At 38.3% G+C, this 22,093-nt stretch overlaps 1 protein-coding gene across 2 annotated transcripts; it reads left to right on the top strand.

The window, feature by feature from the left end:
* The first annotated feature begins 326 nt into the window (after nt 1-326).
* On the top strand, nt 327-20,290 carry LOC142050006 (S-adenosylmethionine synthase-like). Of its 2 annotated transcripts, XM_075078303.1 has the most exons (9): nt 327-562; nt 4,233-4,310; nt 8,117-8,239; nt 9,128-9,240; nt 9,912-10,055; nt 11,313-11,529; nt 12,555-12,739; nt 15,415-15,548; nt 18,950-20,290. In XM_075078303.1, the coding sequence occupies exons 1-9, from the start codon at nt 490-492 to the stop codon at nt 19,050-19,052; spliced, it is 1,170 nt and encodes a 389-aa protein (XP_074934404.1). In that variant the 5' UTR covers nt 327-489; the 3' UTR covers nt 19,053-20,290. The 2 variants fall into 2 exon arrangements, 1 of the variants encoding a protein (XP_074934404.1); XR_012657881.1 differs by lacking the exons at nt 4,233-4,310; nt 8,117-8,239; nt 9,128-9,240; ... (3 more) ...; nt 15,415-15,548; nt 18,950-20,290 and adding an exon at nt 1,074-1,118.
* Nucleotides 20,291-22,093: the final 1,803 nt, after the last annotated feature.

Here is a 22,093-nt window from a genome sequence, read left to right as displayed (position 1 = left end):
TAAAGAGTGATACATTTCTGCACAGTTCACTGCTGCAGCTGAGTAAAATGTATAGATATTATGCCTAGGAGAAAGCATCATTTGCCCTTACAAATTCAGATAAAATCTCTGTGCTGTGTTATTGTCTTGAATTGCTTTTTAATTAGAAGAAAGAGTAACAATGGAGGCTTGAGGAAGTGTGCAAAAGCACTGAATTCTGGCTTAGCTGTGTTCACATTTCATAAAATGATAACACTTCCGAAGAGTTTAGCAGGACCAAGGTTAACCAAACACAAAAGTCTTATGAAAGGAGTTTCTGTAGCAAAGCATTGTAAAATCCACACAGATCAGTCTTAATCTATTGAGCTTTTGAGAAACAAACACGCAGAAGCAATTATATCAGCCGTTTGCACAGATACATTAACCTTTACACTTCACCTTCTGCCTGTGCTTGTTCTGTAGTCCAGTTTGGGTCTTTCTCATTTGCAGGCTCACTAAAGATACCAAGACATGTCAACTCCTCCCTCAAATAAAGAAAAACGATTTCTTTTTACATCAGAATCTGTTGCTGAAGGACATTCTGGTAAGTAAAACTGCTGATTGAATCACTGCTTTTAATACTTGCACTGAAGAATGCTCTCTGATTAAAGTTCAGTAATATCTCTCCCAATGGAGAAAAGAAAGAAACAATTATTTTGAACAGACTTCAGATTAGTGGCTTTGTTTGCTTGACAAGAATTTGTCTCATTTGTTTAGTATGCAGTATAATCTGGCATAGGCAACTTTAAACTTTTGCAAGAGAGAAAAAAGCATGGAGAGTTCTTCTATAGGTAGACTTAGAGCTGCCACGTATACTGGAATTACAATTTCATTTTTAATTCTGTAATGAAAAAATATTACTTTATCCACGTATTTATTAAAGGTGATCCTTGAACTCTGAATCTCTGAAACATTTGGAATACTAGGCATTAATTTTCATCAGAGCTACGTTCCAGATACTGCTGTAATAGTACATAGGCCCATATTGCCACATTGTTCTCCCTAACACAAGTTTACATATGCTGTAGGCTCAACAAAGCCATTTTATTTTCTAGATCTGGGACTGCAAGACAATGCTTCAGGTCTAACTGCTGTTGATTATATTCAGCTATTTTTTACACAGCTTTGTTTATACAAATATGTATCTAGAAGCTATGTTAACTGATGAACTGGAGGAAGTTTGGACCACCAGCAGATATACTAGTGACTCAGATTTGCACTAAAGGTAGCAACTGTTCCTTTTATGGAGGAACCTTCAAATGGAGTGTTTTAAAGTTAAGCCTAAAAATAACATTACCTCTTACTTTTTCCACAGTAGAAGGAAAGACAAAAAAAAAAGTGAGAAAATGAGGGTGACATCAGACACTGAAGGTTTGCAGTCGTTTTTCTTTTGTATCTATATTCTCAGGATTCTCACTCATTAGGTGGTAATGGCACAGAATGAGACCAGTTATATTGGTCTGTCCAGCCCCTAGTGAATAGTCCAACAGCTGCAACACCGCTGCAGCATGTAGCATCAGATCTTGAATGACCACAACCACTCGCTCGCTTTAAAACACTACACTGTATGTTGTAACGGTGCAAATAGTAGAAGGCAATAAAACTTATCAGTTGTTCCAGGTTATGCCATTCCTGCTTGAGCGTTACCCTCTGGTGTGAATGAATTTCACAATCTTCAGGACTGCCTTTGCCTCAGGGTTGTTGACAAACTAGCCAGATGACAAACTTTGGAACTTGGCATTACTGATTTTATACGTGATTGCACAAATGATTTCTGGGTCTGAAATTAAGATCACATGATGTTTCTGTCTTTCCGTTCTTGTGTCTTCAGACTGTGGTCAATTTTTATCAGTGAAGCCGCAATATAACTTAAGTAACTGACCAGGATTCTGATTCCCTGAAATACTAGCAAGAAAGTTCAGTAAGATAATGCTTGAGCTGGGGATCAATGTAGTACAAATAGCTGAAGACAGGATTTACAGCTATCAAGTTGGCTTTTTTGTGCTTTTTTTTTCAAGCCTCTAAATTGTTTGACTTACTTTGCAAATGCTTTTGAAATGCACAGTTAGATGTTTAGATTAATCTTGATTGGTGAAAACACTAGGAACAAGGCATAAAGGTACAGAAACTGCTGATTCAGATTCTGAAAATTATGCCAGCGAAGAGACCTGTACACCTCCATCAGCAAATCTCATGCAACACTGAGATCACTGTAGCCTATGTGAATAAAAGGGGCACATACATTTTAATCACTTGTGCTTTGCTTTTAGCCTGTTTTTAGTTTGTATTTGAGTGAGGTAGTATTGATGGTACAATGGCTCCTCCATTCCAATCTACAGGCTAGCGTGTTTCACTTTTCCTTGGTTTTAGATTATACTGGAGTATATTACTACACAGTTCTTATATTAAATTCAGTTTGCACTTAAACTTCGCATTGAATTAAAGATCTTTCAGAGTACAGAATAACTCCACTCTTACCTTATAGTTTCATTTTGATGTTTGTTTCCTTCCAGACCAGATTATCTTTAACAGTAAATAAGTAGTTTAAGGTGGACATCCAGCTTCTTTATTAACTTCCTCTTTGAGCCCTCAAGCCTACACACATATGTAACGGTACTCACTCCTGCAAGACAAGTTATTTTAGGCTTGCAGTTACACAGATAATTATATAGACTGTTGGAAATAATATAGCCACTTGGCTCATTGATACAGAAAGTGTTGTAGATCTGGCTGTGTAGTTGTGTGGCTGAACATATTTTGGATACCTTTTTTTGTAATGATGTGTAACAGAACAACCCCACACTTGGAAGGAAGGGGTTTTGTATATGTTTCATTTGCATGAATCTAGACTCCCTTCTTTTTGACCAAACACTATTTCATGTTTTAATATTTAACCTAAGCTTAGGGACAGGATATCTTGGCCTTCAGTGATTATCCATTTAATCAAGGACAAGCCTTCCTTTTAAGGAGAGTTGGCAAGAGAAAATAGCCTTAAATTGTCCTTGTGTAACATGTGACCACATATATTGATAAAAAGGGTTAGGGTACCTTATCTGTAAAGACCACCAAGACCCCTGAAGAGAGGAAGGTATGCGCAGAAGAATCTGAAACGGAGCCAAGAAGAGTGACTTAATGCCATTACGCAACCTGTGTAGATTAGAATGAATATGTATTAGAAAGACAGAATATGTTTGGACTTATTGTATAAATATGATGAGGTGGCTGGCTTTGGTGTCCTTGATTTGTGGAAAACCACCAAGCACCCAGGCTTGCACAACCCTGAAATAAATGCCAATAACTCTCTTGAGTGTGTGATTATTGACCCATTGCACACCGGGCGACAAATCTGCTTTTTGGAGAGCAATGGTGGGTGAAGATTAATGTGTGTTCCTCATGTTGCTTCCGCAGATATGCAACCTTTCAAAGCTGTACTTTTGAAGAAATAATATGGATTGCTTTTACCCGGTTCAGTTACCCTGATGAGACAAAGAATCTTGATTTGTCCACTAAATTGTTCATTAGCTTTTAACAAACCAAATATGTTTGGCATATTCAGGTCTTACTTGGACACTAAATCATAGGTACTAAAGACAGAATAGGTAAAAACCTTTTTTTCCATTGCTTTTGTCCTTAAAAAGAGACCAAAACTCAGAAATATAACTGTTGAAACTTGTGAGTGGCCAATGCTTGTCCCTGAGAGAATGTTTGCAGATGCTTTTCTAAACTTAATGAACCAGATAGTTGTGAATAATTACAGGAGTGGACTTCAATCTAATACACCTGTTTGCAGGGGAGCAATGCCTCTTGTCACCCAAAAAAGTTGACACATGAGATTTCATAGGTCCCCACTGGAGGTACTGAAGGGATAAACACTGCCTTAAGTGCAGACCTCTGGCAGTTATAAGATGTAGATCAAAATAGGTAACTCAGAAAATAAAATACATAGTTTAAAATAAAAAGGTGATGAATGCAACACCCCTACAGAAGGGTCTTAGCTTAAATACTTCCACAGTTACGTCTTGTATCTCTCTTCTCCTGAAACTAATATTTCAGGATGTCTTTGCAGGCCATTTTGATTGCCCCCTCACCTGGGAGGAAAATGCTCAGTCAGCATAAGTCTATTTCCCACTGGAAATGAAATTTTATTAAGACATCTCTTTTTTTATTTTTATGATAAACAAAAATGTTTTATCTGTCTTATTTTTATCTTCTAGATAAGATGTGTGATCAGATAAGTGATGCTGTTCTAGATGCTCATCTCAGTATTGATCCAGATGCCAGAGTTGCCTGTGGTAAGTACAATACAGATCGAAAAACTGATTAATGAAGTACAACAAGTAATCCGTGTTGATATAACACCCCGCGAACCAAAATTCTTGCAATAGCTGGCTGGCAGTCAACACTTCCACAGTCAGTCAAGAGGCCAGCTCTGGCATAGTGACTCAGAAGAGAAGGGAAGGCAGGAAAAAAAGCTGCAAAAAAATGAACAGAAGAAAGGAAATACATAGTATGTGAGTACAAATTAAAAATTATGAAATGTAAGAAATAGATCAGGAGAAGCCAGTGGTATCAGGGAAAACTCATGTTGACAGGGCTAATTATAATAAGGAATCTAAGAAAATCAGGGAAAAAGAGAACCTAGGAAGGGTATATGTTAAGATCCATTTCTTCATAGAGAGAGTATATGGTATTAATAAAACTCAAAATCCTGAAGTGCTAAACAGATATGTACTGTGCCTTTACAGAAGCAGAGTGACGTCCCTGGTTCACAGGAAGATAAGTGCACAGTTCATTTGAATGTGATTCTGATCAAAGTGGCATGCCTTTTTTGAGGGACTTTCTGTTAGGGCTACCTTGTATTCTACATAGACATTGTCACTAGCAACATCACCTCTTCCAGAGGCTAAGAACATATCAAATTGGAATGAGCTGGGTTGCAAATGGGGAATGGACATGGAAATAGAATGTTTGTAAAGAGCTCTCTGAACACAGTCATTCTGTTCTTAGAACAAGTCATCAAGGCCATAGTTACAGCACAGGGGACTAGAGGCATCCCACAAATACAGTTATCTAATATGATGCTCCATCTGAAAAATCACATGTGATCCTTGATGCAGAGATGTGAGCAGTGAGGAGACATGGGGGAAGGTTCTAGCATATGTATTAGACTTGATGAAGCATGTATTTCAGTATTGCTGGTAGTTATGCTTCCAAAACTGCTGAAAAGCTGGAGATAGTAACATAGAAATGCTGCAAAAATGATAAGGACTGAAAAATGTGTCATAAGAGATGCGAGCAACAGGATCAGTTTGTCTTACCAAACAAGAAGACTGAGATGTGACATGATTGCATAGATAAATCCCTGATTTCTGTAAGCTGTTGGGAAAAAACCATATCAGAACTGCTGACTGGAGCCAGAAAACTTGAGTATAACATTAAAGCATAAGTCTGGAAAAGATTAATTGGTTGATCAGACACAGAGTTTGCTAAAAAAGTAGTGAGCTGGATAACAGAAAGCAGTTATGGCAATCAATACAGGGTTTACCAGCTGAAAATTAGAATTTCTGTTTAGCTGTACAGGCCTTGCCTTAAAGTTTCAGAGAAAAATCTCAAAGCGTTATGTAAGTACTAAGTCTCTGTAACACTGTATTTTAAAAAACTAGGAAATGTAGTTTATGGAGATGTTGAAACTAGATTCTATCTACCAGTAGAAAAATGTATCTGTGGTTCTCTGAGTTTTATCTGATGCTTGGACTTTCAGGATCAGGAAGTTTTGCATACAAAATTCTGAATTATTACATAGGATCTACCTTGTTTCAGCAGGACAGAGCTGGTCTCTGTGCTGCCAATACACTGAGTAGCAGTAAAGTCAAGCAAAAGAATACTGGCTGCAAGAAGCATAAAGTAGAAGACAATAGTTATTCTACTTTCTCTCTGATTAAGTGAATCCAAATGCTTTCTAGAAAAAAAAGTTCTCCCCAGTGTGCCCAACAAATGACACTCAAGAGAGGAAATTAACTAACTATAAACAAAGACAGTACAAAAGAGAAGGTGGAAGCTTCTATCTGCTAATGGTGTTCAGAATATTCTTTTGAGGAGATTTAAACATGTAAGAAATCACCCTGCAGTGAAAAGCCCAAAACCCAGTATGGTAACTTTCTCTTGGGTTGAGCAGATGTGAGCGTTGCTTGGGCTCACTTATAAGTTGCAGCTATAGTGCAGCTCCTGAGCTGTGTTTTCATTTGATTGAATTAAATTTCAGTCAAGATGGAAAGCAGTCAAAGGTAGCTAATCTTTCTTATCCTGATACTAAAAAACCATCATCATGCCACGAAGTCTTGCATCAGCATCAAGCTTTGCTTGGCTGTAATGGGCCTGGGAGAGTTTCTAGGGACTGTTGGTGGTGAGTGCAGCCTTATTCTTCCATCTCTTTAAGACCAGTTCCTTAACTTTGTGTTCTTCCAGAGAGGCTTCCCCATTTTGTAGTGACCACACTGGAAAAGCTGAGAGTCGTTCTTCTCTGCCTCACACCCTAATATAGGGTCTCTTTCCCCAACACAGGATTCATAGCACCATATATGCCTTGCACATGTAGGTGGTCTGCTAGGGTGTAGCAGAAAGGAAGAGTACTGCTGGTCAGTAGGGCATGGGCGCAAGACTGAGTGTGAAAATAATAGCGCCAGAATACCCTGCACTGTAGAGGTATCACCACCTGGGGTTGATGTGCTGTATACATTTAGGACTACTGTATTACTATGAACTGTCACTGTGTCCACAGTGTAATTGAGAGATACCATGGCAGCTAGGATGTAGCTTAATAGTTCAACATAGACTAGTTCCTTTTGCTGACAAACAGAGAAAGCTTGCCCTGTGCTAAATTCTTAGCTGCTTGCCTGGATTATCTAAGATAAGCTGCCAATTAAAGCTAGCTCTTTTATGTGATGCTGCTGTCCATAATTGTGCAATTTTATAGCATATTCTTGCCTGTAATACTTAATATTGGAATCAAATACAATTATTCAAATGAGATGGTGATTGGATGATAAAAGTGATGGACAGAATTCAGTGTAGGCTAATGCAAAGGGGAGGGGAGCAATCTTATCCCCCTATATAGAAAGTAAGGTTTGCAGTTCACTGCAAGTATTCAGAATAGAGATTTTGGTGTTGTAATAGACAAATGTTTCCGTGAAAAGAGTTGATGCTCAGTAGCAGTAAAAACCCAAGCAGTCTGTTAGGGCTTGCTGGGAAAGGAAAGAAGACTGGAACCAAGAACATCATTAAGTCAAATAAACCCATGGCTGCCTGTCTTGAATACTGTGTGCAATCTATTTCTCTGTCCCCATCCCAAAAAAGGGTATAGTAACATTGTGCGGCAAGAGTAGCGACTGTGATCATAGCCGCACAATGTCTTTCGGTGAACAGCCTGGGTCTCCTCAGTCTGGATAACAGAGGATGGAATTAGATATGAAATATAGCTATACAGTTGTACGTTGTACTGATGTGGTGAATTTATTGTGATTGTTTGCTATATGTTTTAACAGAAAACAGAAAAGTTTAGAGGCCAGGTGGATGCTTGAAACAAACAAGGAAATAAAAAAATGAAATGATTCTACACAAAATTTGTAATAAAGGTGCATATTTTCTTCCTCCAGGATCCTGTAGTTACTAAAAGTTTTCATGGTTGCCAAGGGCAACAAGGTGAATTATGGTAAAAAAAAAATCCATCAAAGGCTGGTAATGTTATCTGTTAATAAATTATGTCCCTTTAGCTTCAGGAAGACCATGAGCTGAAATTGTTGGAGACCAGGAAAATATTTGGAGAAATAGCACTATATACTTCATATGTTCTTATAGATGTTTGCTGCTGGCCACTGTGGAGATAGGATAACTGGGTAAGATGAACCCCCTCCATGCAGGTATTTTAATGTTCATAACAGCTGAAGGGAAGAGTGGTTGCACACAGAGCTATATGTATGCTAGAGCTTTACATTGAATTTCCCCTGTGAGTGATTCTTTGTTCCTAGAACCATCTTCAGGATCTTCCTGTGTAACTAAAATAGTAGCAGTAAAATTCTGATGTTTTATCTTTTTTCTGCAGAGTATGTAGCAAAAACTGGAATGATTTTGCTTTGTGGAGAGATCACATCCCAGGCTGTAGTAGATTACCAACAAATTGTAAGAGAGACTCTTAAGAGGATACGGTATGATGACTCTTCCAAAGGTGAGTGACATCCTTCAGGTGTTCATTCTTGGATCTGTTCTGTATGTGGCCATATTAATGTTTTTATGATCTTCCAGGAAATAAAATTAAATGTGTATCCAGGCCTAGGAGAAAACTGCACAGATGTTGATATGAGTTTTTCAGTGCCTGGTACTGAAGGAGATATTTTAAGTTGACATACTTGAAAAAGACTAATTCTTGAAAGTGCCAGGTACTTCTTGCTTCTCTGATGCAGAAGAATTGGTGTTTGCAAAAATGTCACAAGGTGGTTACATCTGCAGGTTTGTACAGTGAAAGCTTTAATGCTGATATTCCTTGTCCCTGGGGTGCATACACATATGAAACTTGAAGTTCACACCCAAGAGAATTCTTGACGTATTCTTAACATATGTCCCAAAGTAGCTTACCTTCAGCTGTTGAAGCCCGTACATGACCTTTCCCCTTCAGTCTTCCCTTTTCATGCATGACCTATATGGCTTTTCTCTAATTCTATTGAACCCTAGAACCTACTACAAGGAAAACTGAATACCAGGTTCTGGTAACATTTTTCCACTCTCCCAGCTTTAATATCTAAATGGTTTGAACCCCAGTCATCATAAGCAATGTAACAAGCTTTGATGGGGCAGCTTGTAGAACTATACTTATCCTCTCAGTTTCAAGAGCTCAGGTTTCAACTAATACCACTAACTTGCCCACATCCTGAGACTGTTGCATAAATGTGCTGATTGTCTGCTTCTATTAGCAATACAAAACCTAGCATAGGAAGCTTACATGCTTAGAGTTTTCAAAGTTTTAGTCAAGATAACTAGATAATCCCTAAAAGCTTCTCTAGCAATTTGTGAACTCTCGTGAATGTATGACCTAACTTTACAAAACTCCCTTCACTAGGACTGGACTATAAGACTTGCACAGTTTTAGTGGCCTTAGAACAACAGTGTGAAGAGATCAAGCATGCTGTCTCCCATGGCAAGAGTGATGATGACATTGGAGCAGGAGATCAGGTAATGGGACTTAATTCCAGGCACTTACTCAAATTTAATTTATGCACAACCAGTTAAGACTTTAATTGGACCAGGGCCTTTCCTTAAAAGCTATTGTGCAACATGTAAGAATTAGCAGCTAAACACTGTTCACTCTCTTAATCACTACAAGTGCAAAAAAGTAACACATCCTTCAGTAGTTTCAGTGAAAGTAGCTTTTCCCATATCCAGTGGCCTTACTGGATAGAGCTACAATTAAAGTGTATATATATATTTTTATCAGTAGGTGTCAGTTTCTGCTCTCTCAAGTCCTTTGGGTAGCCTGGTTTTACTTCTTGGGCATTAAATGCTCTGTCAGTTGTCATGTATGGGGAGAAGACTGAACAGTCTTTAAGGCCTTTTTGTCTGTTAAACCTTTGCAGTGTATTCTTACAGACGCTTAAGGCAGAATCATTCTTGGGAATCAGACCCTGCTGTAGTTCTGAGTCTTGTGCATGGAGATACATAAATGTTATTTCAGGCTGGCTATATGACAAAGTGTGTTCACCCTGCATGTTACTGCTCTCTCTTTCTAGCCTCGGGTGGTTTTAAAGTACTATATGGCAAAGACAGGTGCAGAAATGGAAAGAGAACGTGGAAGCGAGTGGTTTATTTCCTTGTTTTTCAATGCAGTTCCCTGTTTCTTAATGCAGGGTTTGATGTTTGGCTATGCCACTGATGAAACTGAAGAATATATGCCCTTAACAGTCCTCCTGGCACACAAACTGACTGCAAGGATAAAGGCTCTGGAACGGAATGGAACATGGCCCTGGGTTAGACCAGATGGGAAAACACAGGTTTGTAAACAGAACAACAGAAATAATTTACCCTGAAATAATTTACCCTGTCTGCTACTAAATCAGAATTCATGTTTGTCAAAAATGGTGCTGTCATTTTCATGGCCCAAGGTGGTGTGAGTTTCACATGGTATATTCTATGTAGTTTGTTTAAACTGTTCTATCAGTGTCTTAGCAGATTTCTTCAAAATAACACTTGTATTTTGCTTCTTTTCCCCTGGAGATTAAGAAGATTAACAAATTGACAAACAGCTGGTTTTTTTTCTGAATAAATATCAGCATTCCAGAAGCATGAACTGGGACACTGCTATGGTATCTTAGTTAAAAGAGGGATGTTCTTGATTCAAACCTCCTATATACTATATTTGATCTGTGGTCAGAGCCACTGACAGCTGTGTGGCAGAGCTGCGTGGATGAGTCACTGAGCCTACTCTAAGACTGATCCACTTTGGCAGCCTCAAAGGCAGTTAAATTCTCTGTCTTCCAGGCTGTGAAATATGCAGGAGAGGAAAGGAAAGCCTTACATGTGGCATTTCCATGCCAGCAAGGTGTTTTATTACTCTTAATTTCTGTTGCTTAGTAGAGATGAACTGCATTGAGTTATACTGCTGCCATTGTTGCAGCGCAACATGGATTGTGTCCCTACCTTTTGTCAGCAGTGCATAGAATGTGAATATACTGTTTTCTTTATGGTGTATCTATCCAAGCATTTTTGAAGGGTGGGAAAGTAGGGAGGTCTTGGTCTGTAAGAAAATCGATACTAGGGTTGGAGCAATGCCAGTATATATTTGCATGTACATAAAGCCTGTGCAATAGGTAGAAAAGGATACAGCCCATCATATCGTGATCTACAGTTGCTCATTTTAGCAGGCTTCTCCAAAAGTTATTTTGAATTTACTTTGGTGTTTCACTATTTGAAGTTATGTTAACATGCCAAACCATGAATAATTTTAGCATCTGCCAGTAAAAACTTAGGCTTATGTAGCTTTCTTGTTGTTATTTTGGTTTTATGTGGTGATACATGTGATATCCTTTGCTTAACTCTTTTGGTAGTGGTACTTCAGTACTTTCTGTATTTTTTATGTTTTGTTTTTTCTTACAGTGATTTTAAGCATAGGAAACAATTGATCATTTTTCATCCCACTTTCCTTCATCTGCTTATTTTTTGCTGCAGGAAATAAGTGTGAGGTTAATTTTCATTTCTCAAACTGATGCTCTTGGCCTTGTGTGTTCACTGTCATTTTTTTTTCTCTCTAGGTCACAATGGAATACAAAGAGACTAATGGTGCACTGGAGCCCATCCGAGTGCACACACTTGTGATTTCAGTACATCATGCCCCGGACATACCTCTACAACAAATACAGAAGGAACTAATGGAGAAAGTTGTTAAAAAAGTCATTCCAGAGAAGTATCTTGATAAGGGCACAATTTATCATCTCCTTCCAAGTAAAAAGTTTATAGAAGGTGGCCCTAAGGGATGTAACTTCGAAAAAGGACAGCCTATACAGGCTTGGATTCTATTTGCCACATGCTTCTAAATGTTCTCTTGAGCGAAAGTGCAATGAACTGGTATACCTTTAACTAAGAAAGTCTATATATTCTTATGGAAGCTTCAGTCATTTCTACTGGAGTTTTCCTACTGGACAGCTGGCATCTAAACTGAAGCTGTACCTGCTGTGACAGCCAAATGTACGGATTCTTGGATCTTTGTCTTTCTTCCAGAAAGTATTTTAAATGACCAAAACCCAGACTTTAAGTTATACACTAAAATGCCTGACTGGAAGTATCTCTTCACTTTTACAGTAAAAATCAAAACCAGAAATAACAACAGATCTGATCTTCTACTTTGAAATTATTCAGAAAGCTGGACAAATTTCGGAGGAGACTTTAATGTATTAAGTCTTAATACTCATTTGAATTTGACATGTGTTCTGCTTTCCAGGTGCTGGTAGTAAGAAAGCAGGTTGTTGCTGTGAAATTGTTAAATGAGGGATAATTCTTCCCAGCATGCATGCTGCAAGTCATGACAGACATAGCTTATGTTGGTCAGTTATATAAATATGCATTAGATTTCCCACAACAGTTATACATATTCATTCACAGTGTGTTGCAAGATGTGTACATTTCAACTGGTGTTCTGACTCTTATCTAGGTGTAGATGTCCTTAGTTCCTTTTATCTTGGTTTCAACTGGCAGCTGCTGTTGGGTTGTCTGCATTCCTCCAGGATGCCCTGATCACACTTGCGAAGATCATGTCCTTGAGTGCATTCTTGCCTGAGGCCCCTTACAACACGACTGCAGCACAGATGACTTAGTACATCTCTGAAAAACACTGCAGTCACGTAGACCTCATTCATTAAACAGTTGCATGGGAAGGTGAACACTATGAACAATAAGTCATATCTGTGGCAAATACAAAACAAAGCTGTACCCATTAACCTCATATGGGATTGGGTAAACTGTTGTGTCTCATGAATGTATTCAATTGTTTGTCCTGCAGAGTGATGCTGGACTGACTGGCAGGAAGATCATTGTTGATACCTATGGAGGCTGGGGAGCCCATGGTGGAGGTGCATTCTCTGGAAAAGATCCCTCCAAAGTTGATCGTACTGCAGCTTATGCAGCTCGCTGGATTGCAAAATCTCTGGTGAAAGCTGGTCTCTGTAGAAGAGTATTAATCCAGGTAAGAGCAACCATGAAAGTAATACACATAACAGAAATTCTGTCTCATGTGTGGTCAACCCCATGGAATACATACTACCACCACAACCCCACTCCAGTTTCAGCAAACCATTTCTCCTACTAGAATGGGACTCCAGGAAGTTCCTCTTGGGGGGGTGTGTTATTAAGGAACTCTATGAGGGAAGCCAAAGACAGAGGCCACGATGGTCTTGAAACAAGGAGTGTGTTTTCAGTTGCATTCTTTCTCCAACTCTGTTGCCATCCCTGGTCTAGGTACTTCTTTGCATCCTTGCTTTTACTTCCAGCAACCCTAGTGATGCTCTGCACACACATGGATGCCCAGCAATCCAACCTGGGCTGCACAGCACATTACAGAGAGTTACGTTAGCAATGTCTAGACATAGTTGTGCAACCTGCTGTACTATATGGTCATACTAGTGGTAACTTAAACAATTTTAAGCTGTATTTGAATTTACCTTAAAGTTACTGTGAGTTCTCTACTGCGTGTTCCTAGTATACTAGGTGTGAGGTGTGACTAGAGGCAATAGTCAGTTATGTTTAAGAATTTAAAACAAGAATAACTTTCATCAGTCTTATGTGCTCAGAGGAAATGCACTTCCTTCCTTGTGCATGAATTTTTGAGACTACTAAGTCTAAGAAGTTGGAGGAGGTGTTTTATTGACCCCTAGACAGTTTCACCTTTAAACATGAACCCAATGTGAATGCTAAACAATTAAGGTTTGTCTAGGCAGTTCACAATATTAGTTTATACACATACTTATTCTGAGTAGCTGCTATGAAATAACTTTAACCCAGTACAACAGTGATCTGGCTGACGTTTTGCTCTAGAGGTGTGTTGAAATACTTTTACTTTTTCCATGGACAGGAGAGAAGCCCACTGGATCTGGTTATTATCAATGACATAGTATTCAGACATCCCAATTAGGAACAAGGCCCCTTTCTTTAGATGTTGTACATGTGCTTGATACCTGATTAAACTTAAAGTTTGGAGTTAGTCAAGGAAAGGGGAGACTGGGAATAAGCCAAGCACAAATAGTGATGGTTAGCAAATTGTTGATTTGGTTTTTTTCCTGAGAGGACAGTAGACAAACTTCTGATTTCTTGGTACGCACATTTTGAGTGGCATTTTTGAATAAATAAATCAGTCTTAATTCTTGAGTTAGGCAGGAATGTTAACGTTCCAGTAATTCCCAGAGACCTTCCCTAAATAACTGGGCCTGACTGTAGACAAAGCAAGATTGATTTTTTTTAACAGCAAACTATGGAGATGTCAGATGTTAGCAATGAAGGTAAGATGGGAGGAGAGAAGAGGATGGGACAGCAGAAGAGCAAATGTCCTGGGAAGGCACAGAAGGCTGGATTGAAGATTAACCAAAAGGAAAATATATCAAGTGGAAATGCAAAAGTGTTTTCAGCCCATTAGTGTCCATGTGCTACACTAAGACCTTGCCAGCCTCCACTGAGGCTGACAATTGAGCTGACTCTGCTATGGATATTGTTTCCATGCTAACCATCTTTTCATACTGAAAGGGCAAAATAGAGGGAGGATAACGGAGGGAACTGCAGACTAATTGGCTGTATATTATCACAAATACCATGTAGGCTTTATTTAGTGAGATATGGAAATGTCAGCTTATTGGTTAATGAAAACCAGACTTAGCATGATATCAAAATTAGCTAAGGGAAAGATAGTAATAATTCGGGCAGTTTCTAACAAAAATCAGTTCATGGTTACTGAGAAGTATACAGATAGAACTGAGCCATTGGACTATTACTTCTTGAAATGTGTAGAAAGCAGACACAATGAGGAAGACCAGTGAAAGCCACAGAACAGTTTGCATTGCTTAGTGACATTCAAGCAAAACATATTTTCAACCAGATACACAACGATGGAAGAAAATGAAGTGTATGTTAACCTATACTGTGGCAGGACGGTATTTTGGAATGGGACCAAATGAAAAAAAAAAAAATTTCAGGAGAACCTGTTAGTGCTGTGCTGCACAGTGCTGTGGTGAAAAGATGCTAATGTGATTCTTGGATGTCAGAAAGGAGCTCTAGAGCCCCTCTGTCTATATAGCTCCTCTGTCCTCCTTTGAATGAAGTGAAATTACAGGGAATACTTCCTGGGTTACTTTGCCTACTTCTGATAGCTGTGTTTTTAAAAGTACATGGAAATATTGGATGAAGTTCCAGGGAGTGTATGGAAATAACTCACTCTGGGAAAACAAGTCTGGGAGTGCTTTAGGAACATGGAGCTTTTTCTTATCTTGTCCTAGATACTCTTTTCTCTGCCTCAGAAAAAAAACCCAGAAATATTTGTAGATCTCAGAGTCTCCAGTCTCAAAGGCATGAAATCTTGTGTCTAGCTGAGGCTGAAGGATGCAGAATGGCAGTATCTGAGGATGATTAGAAGGATCTTTTAAGGAATGTCACTTAGATCTGATATTTGACCAGGCTGAGCATTCTTTGAGAAAAACATATAATTCTCTAACATAAAAGACAAAAAGCAAAAACGTATCTCCTAGCTTTCTTTATGCAGAAAAGGTGTGCATAAAATCTTCCCCTGATACATAGGATAAGCCTTTCCTTCCTCTTACGCAAAAAGTAGGAAGGATAGCTCTAACTGTGTTTGGGTTGCATGCATGTGTTCTACAGCTATCATATGCTATTGGTCTGAGTCATCCTCTTGCGATCTCAGTGTTTCATTACGGAACGTCAGACAGATCAGAAGAGGAACTGCTTGAGATTGTGCAGAAGAACTTTGATCTACGCCTTGGAGCTATCATAAGGTTTGTGTGCTATTAGCATTTATTGAAGGGAATCATATTTTTAATACTCTCTTTAACAGCTTAATGTTAAAGTTTCTGGCTCCTAACCTCATGGAAGTCACCTTCATCATAAATTTGTCATCATGATTTGCTGTCATTTCTGCTCCTCCCTCATGCATGCACCCAGGGCAACATACAAGGGCCAATTCATAAGTCTGGTCACAAAACGTAGTGAATAAGTAAGACTGGTCTAAATTATACCACGTTATATCTCCCAATAACCCTCGTAGTGTGCTGCATTGCAGTTCATTAGCCAGGTGGCAGGGTGCTTGGTAAAGTAGAATTAAAATTTAACATTATATATAGTTAGGCTTTCCAGTCTGTTTACAGGGTGTGTAAGGTTCACAGTCCCTGCCTCATCTAGAAGGCACCTGAAATATTGGTTCTTTCTGAAAGAAGTACTGGGGTAAGCAGGGGCCTTTAATCTTTAGGTGGCAACTTGTGAGACAGCTGCTACAGGAAAGGTTCTGGTTCCCTCATTTCACGAGCAATCCCATTGAAATGAGTGGGATAATATGTGATGTACTTTGCCCTTGCTCATGCACAGAAGTTGAGCGTCACCCTACCACAAGAGTAACAGCATGGTGTTTGCTGTTGCTGTTCTGGGGATATTGGCCGTTAGTCCAGAAGAGAAAAGAACATCCTTAAGTGACTAGCTTCTTAATGAAGTGTAAGTGAAACCTACCTTCTGAGTGAGAAAAACTGAACACTGAGAGCCTGTCTCTAGTTGTCATGCAGTCTTGTGCAGCCTGTTTGAAGTGAACTAAACTTAATTAAATAGGAATTCAGGTTTCTTAAATGCTTTCTTAAGATTTGGTAAGCCATTGAAATATTGAATTCTTTTAAAAAACAGAATAAGAATAAAAATCCTGCCATGAGATCAACTGTCTTGAAGTGAAAATTCAGTTGTGATCAGAAGCGTCACTAAGGCTATCATACAGTCAGAGGTTACAAGAAATCCTGAACCTACTAACACTGCCTCCTGCAGCCAATCCAGTTATATTCCTTTATGGAGTATTTCTGGATCTGAAAAAACAGGTATTTTAGACAAACATATTCCTTACACTTAAAGAACCAAGGGAATTACCCTTTTCTTTGAGAGAAGAAAGGGCTGGAGGAGAGAAGCCGATCAGCACCTGTCCTTATCAGCAGGTACACCCTCAGAGATATGGTATAAGTTTGGGGTTGTCCTCTGCAGGGACAGGAGTTGGACTTGATGATCTTTGTGGGTCCCCTCCAACTCAGGACATTCTGTGATTACCCACCTACATTCCAGGGAGCTGTGAACTGACCCTAGCATTTTTATTTCTTTTTCTCCTCTTCTTGGCTGACTCATATGGTTCTTTATGTGAACTTTTAGGAGGTAGATCTTTCTGCTTATTTGTAGGACAGCTTCCTAAGACCTAATGGTACAGGGTCATCTTCTCAGTCCTGAAGAACCTTTGAATCTTTTGGCTGATTTTCACCAAAAATGACAGGCTGGACTTCTTAAAAGTCTCATGAAATATGCAACTAATGGAGAGAAACACTATCTCTTTCCTGTTTTAAGGAAGCAGCCACACCGTGTGTTCACCCAGTATTAAACTCTGTGAAATCAGCATGGGAGCTCAAGCATGAGATAGGTACCAGCACAAACTTGACTTCATGCACAGAGGAACTACTTTGTCACTTTGAAAAATGGAGGTTTTAAAACCTCTGTTTTAAAATGCTAAAACATGCATGTTAGCTATCTCATTATTTGAGGAAAATGCTTTTAATGATTCACTTAGCTTTTAAAACCAGAGCTATTAGTATAATTCTAGTGTCTCTGTTCCAGAGGAATCTTGAGTGTATTTGACTCCAAGGGGAGAAATGTCAACAATATGAAATCTCTTTTTTTCTTAAAAAAGGAAAGATATTTCTGACAAGCTATATTGGCATTTTGCTGATGTGGCCAGCCTTCTGCACTCCTTTTCAGAATGTTTCCGGAACATATAGACTGAGAGTAGAGCTGACTTATATTTTTAAAAGTCTGAGATAATTCAAGGCATTATGGCAACTTCTGTTGCGAGGTCATGTTTTCCAGGTGTTATCAGTTCACAAGTATAATGAAAACTCTTCTTTGCCTTTGTCATTATGGCAGGTCATTGCCATCAGTTATTTGTTTGGTGGTTCCCAGACATTTTCCTTGATTTGGTGTGCTCAAAAATGCTGCTTTTTAAAAATGCATCATCATAGCCCCGGAAGTGGTGAAGGCAGTAAGAAGCAAAACCAGTGTTGTTGACTGAATATTTCTTTTTTAAACATTACCTCACAATTTTTACAGTTCTGTAAATGCTACTGGCTATCCATTCTAATCAACTATGCACCAAAGTACTTCATGATGTCTTATTTCTCATTTAGTCATCACTCACATTTCAATGGCTTTTGTATTAGGGTCATGCACAAATGACTGTAGTAGCCACTGGAGCATGTCATCATGTTGCACAAAATATTACTTGAAACAAGACTTAGTTGCTGTACATCATAAATGAACCCATAAGTACAAGAATGTGTAATCTCTTCACCATCTGAAATGTATTCATTATCCTGTTAGTATTTATACTTCTTTCCTTAATTAGCCATTTCTCAATCAATTTTCTCTCCAGCAGCTTATAATATAAATCATCTATTTAAATGTAGTTTCAAAGATAATTAAACAACATAATACCAAATAGAAGAAACCCTAAGTAGAAGAAAATGTTTCAGGCCTGTCATGAAACAAAGAGAAACTTCTGCATAGATACCAGTGGCTAACAATTTAGCACAGCTGCAATCCTCTATATTATGCAGGCTAAAAGTAATAATCATGACTTTCCCCTTCATTATTTGTCTAGTCGTAACCAGTGTTAAGGACTATTCTAATGAGCAACTTCGTGCACCTACGTAAGCAGTTAAAATTCTGCAGTTACTCAGTCTACTAGATCGTCATCTTTGGCTGCTTCTTTTGAGATCATTGTTGTCTTTCTGGCACAGTGGCATTAGAAAATATTCTATATTACCCTTGCAATAACAGAAAACACATTGATGCTTGCGCAGGTATAGCCGAACTTTATTCCGACTGTACTGTTTCTGCATTGTAATGCTTATAAAGCCTAACTGCACACTTACCATATCTCTGATACATGTGAAGAAAGCTGACTGTTCCTAGTCACTTCAAAATTGAAACCATCAGCTCACTAGATTTCCTGCTGTAGATCTGGGTGATTGTGCAAGGAAACAGCTCCTACGTTTTACTGTTTTTCTTCCAGGGATAGCACTAATTATCCCTCTGATGTGTCTAAATCACAACATACATTGGAGTAGAGTTAAGTGTAAGACTTGCCTTTTTTCTTTTCATAAAGGGATCTGGATTTGAAGAGGCCAATCTATCAAAAAACAGCATGCTATGGGCACTTTGGGAGAGAAGAATTTACATGGGAAATACCCAAAAGACTTCTGTATTAAGTTTTTCAGAATGTTTCAAGTAATTGACAGGTGGTTTAATAATCAGGTAAAATGTCAAGCTGTTCAAGAAAAGGCTGTATCTACTCTTTTCAAAATTACATTCTGTGGTTAATAGATCTACTGAAAAATATTTGTATGTAATTTCTAACTTTCATAGTGGCCTTACACTTTAAATGCATGCTGCTCTATCTAATATACTCTTCAGCTTTGTCTTTGGTAACATGTGAACAATTTAGGCCTTCGGCTGCGATCAGGTATTAAGTGGAAGTTGAAGTCATTCCTGTTCTGCCAGGGAAGGCCACTACTGCTTACCCAATTAACTTTGTGCTGAAGTGGATGAAGTTGGTGAGGTAACTTCCAGCAGCTTCCTGTAAGAGGAAAGCAGTAACAGCACAAATTGCCATAATTCTTTGGGCCAGGACCTCCATGAATACAGCTTTAGTTATGGTCCTTCTAGTCCAAGCAAATCAGTAAAAATACCCATTTCATAACATTGTTCCTTGTAATCCTAAATAACCTTAGCTATGAGCCAGTGTTACCTGTTTGCTTCTAACATTATAGTTTTGTAGGCACGCCTGTGAAAACTGATGAACTCCTATGTTGTAATTCCTTTACTCATTTATTATTATTCCTTCTCAAACGGAAATGTTCCATGTCTACATGAGTTGGAATTGGCTGTATAGTTTCAGTTAAATTTCATTTAGCCACTTCTGAAAAGTAAAACATAATTTATAACATTACTTTCCTGTGACTTCTCTGACTGAAAGCACAAAATGGAGAGAGAGAATTCATTTAGCTTCTCTTCAAGGACTGGAGAGGATGAAAAGGCTTGTATACAGAAAGTAGCAGTTCTGGCAAGCAAATTTATCAGATTGTAAACTAAGACAGAGTGTTGGAATGCTGTAACTGCTCTTACTTAATACCAGGGAATTTTAACAGATAATTAAGCAATATGGCTACCCTGTCCCCAGTAAAAGAAAAATATAGGTTTCAGTGGTAAGTCTAATCAAATGCAAGTAGTTGAATATAACATTAGCCTTAAGCAAGTTTTAAAAAGCTGCTTCCTTTCATGTAAAGACAGATCGATCCGTTGCTCCTTTGATAGACCGGAGCTGAAGCGAGGTCACTGTACAGCTGTACAGCCTTACCAGGCCTGGTGGAGTTAACCTGATCTACCATAATAGTGCTGCGGTCAGTCCTGTGACCTACAAAAATGGCTTTTTTTTTCCTTCCATAAGAAAACCGTTCCTGGAAAAATAAGAAAAATTCGTTCCTGGAATAAAAGTGGCAATTATTTTGTGGGGTCTTTTTAATGTTTATTTAATGACAAGCTTTCCTTTTTATCACAGAACACTGGACCCTGTCTTTGCCTGAAGCTAATTCAGTTTAGTATGCATATGGTCATATAGGCATAAACCACTCCATTAACCTCTATTAAAAATTTGTTCAAATTGGTATTGTCTAGGAAATAGTTATGTAGCTTGCTATTAATTCTGAAATATCAGAATAACTTCCACTTTTAGTAATACAGGGGTACAACGTTTAAAAGGCAAGGGATTGCAAAGATCATTATACAGTAAACTGACTCTAATGACCTTTTGAAAGATATTTCAGTAAGTGGACATGTAGTCTCAATTTTACAGCTGTCTCAATTACAGCTAGTGTCAATTTTACTGTCATGATACTTCACCTTTCCAAAGTTGAATAGTACTTTGGTAAGAAGCTGTGATGCTTTGTTTGTCACAGGAGAAGACCACTTTGATAAAGTCTCTTGTTTTTATTAAATTTAATGAGGAAATGATTTGTTCGTTGGAGGTGTCTCTTAATCACTGCTCATTCACTGTTAAAAAACCAAAAAGCAGACCATAGGCCTTTTTAACTGTCCAACAGCTGGAGTCTACAGGAGGCAACTTGGACCATGGTGTATTCCAAAAAATAAGAACACATTTCTGCGACACTTCTTTCACCTTGCTCTCTGGCTTCCTATAAACAGACTTGAGATCAAAGTTATAGACCTTTTTCTTCAACAAGTTGGTTAGTCTCTGCCTTCAGAGTACAAACCTTTCTTTCCCCTTGTTGTCGATTCGTGTTTCAAAGTAGCCAGGAGCATCAGCTGCAGAACAAATCCCTAACTACAGATTGGAATGGGAACAGTATACTTCCAATCTCCAGAGATCCTGTCTACAAATTTTAGCAAGTGTTCTAATAACTAGTGAATTAATTTCATTTACACAGGGCAGCTAATTTGCCGTATGTAAAGTCTTCCTCAAGAACAGCAAAAGACATATGCCTTGTTTGAAGCAAGCAAACAGATAAAAGCTACCTGTGGTAAATATGTAGTGTCTAATCTGAAGTCAGAGACAAAACTATTGCTCCACAAAATCATTGAAGTATTTTTTTTCAAATGATTGGCATGTTTCCCTATTACCATTCTAGAAATGAATGACTTAAACTGGAACCTCAAAAATAAAAAAGGGTGCACAAATCGGACATAAGCACTAAGATGGCAGTTATTGCTGAAAGTTTAGCTAAATTATCATGTAAACTACACACAGGGATCAATCAAAATACTTTAATTTTCAAATGTTGCAATTATTGCTTTATTAAACTTGTTATTTTAATATCCAATAAATAGGCTTTTCTTTGAAATATGTCATTGAAATATATTATAAAAATCAAAATACAGGTGCTCAGAATCTGTGTAAGAAAAAAATTGTAGTCACATATGAGGAGAACACAATAGTTTATGCATTGTGTTTTGTGACGTCATCCAAAGTAGCAGGCTGTATGGATATTCAGCTAATACAAAAAAGCTACATGAATGAAAAATCTGTACCACAGAAAATTACTTGGGTGTACCATACACTGTAACATGTAGAGGTATCGGCTGTTCGAGAAAACAATTTTTTCAAATACTGAATTTGGATGGGCACTTCCAAAAGCTGATGATTCTTGCTGGACTGTGTGAGGTGGAATTAAACCTAAATCTTTCAAAAGGGCAGTTTCACTCAAACCTAGACTAGTCCATGAGGGAAGAAAAT

The sequence above is a fragment of the Phalacrocorax aristotelis genome, chromosome Z (genome assembly GCF_949628215.1).
Source record: "Phalacrocorax aristotelis chromosome Z, bGulAri2.1, whole genome shotgun sequence".
Lineage (NCBI taxonomy): Eukaryota > Metazoa > Chordata > Aves > Suliformes > Phalacrocoracidae > Phalacrocorax > Phalacrocorax aristotelis.
The sequence above is the reverse complement of the archived record's forward strand: the minus strand, read 5'-3'. Positions and strand labels throughout refer to the sequence as shown.

Coding starts and splice junctions, on each gene's coding strand:
- LOC142050006 (XM_075078303.1), top strand. CDS start 490: ATGTCAACTCCTCCCTCAAATAAAGAAAAACGATTTCTTTTTACATCA. Junction 9,241..9,911: donor ACATTGGAGCAGGAGATCAG/GTAATGGGACTT, acceptor TTCTTAATGCAG/GGTTTGATGTTTGGCTATGC. Junction 15,549..18,949: donor CGCCTTGGAGCTATCATAAG/GTTTGTGTGCTA, acceptor CTTTTCATAAAG/GGATCTGGATTTGAAGAGGC.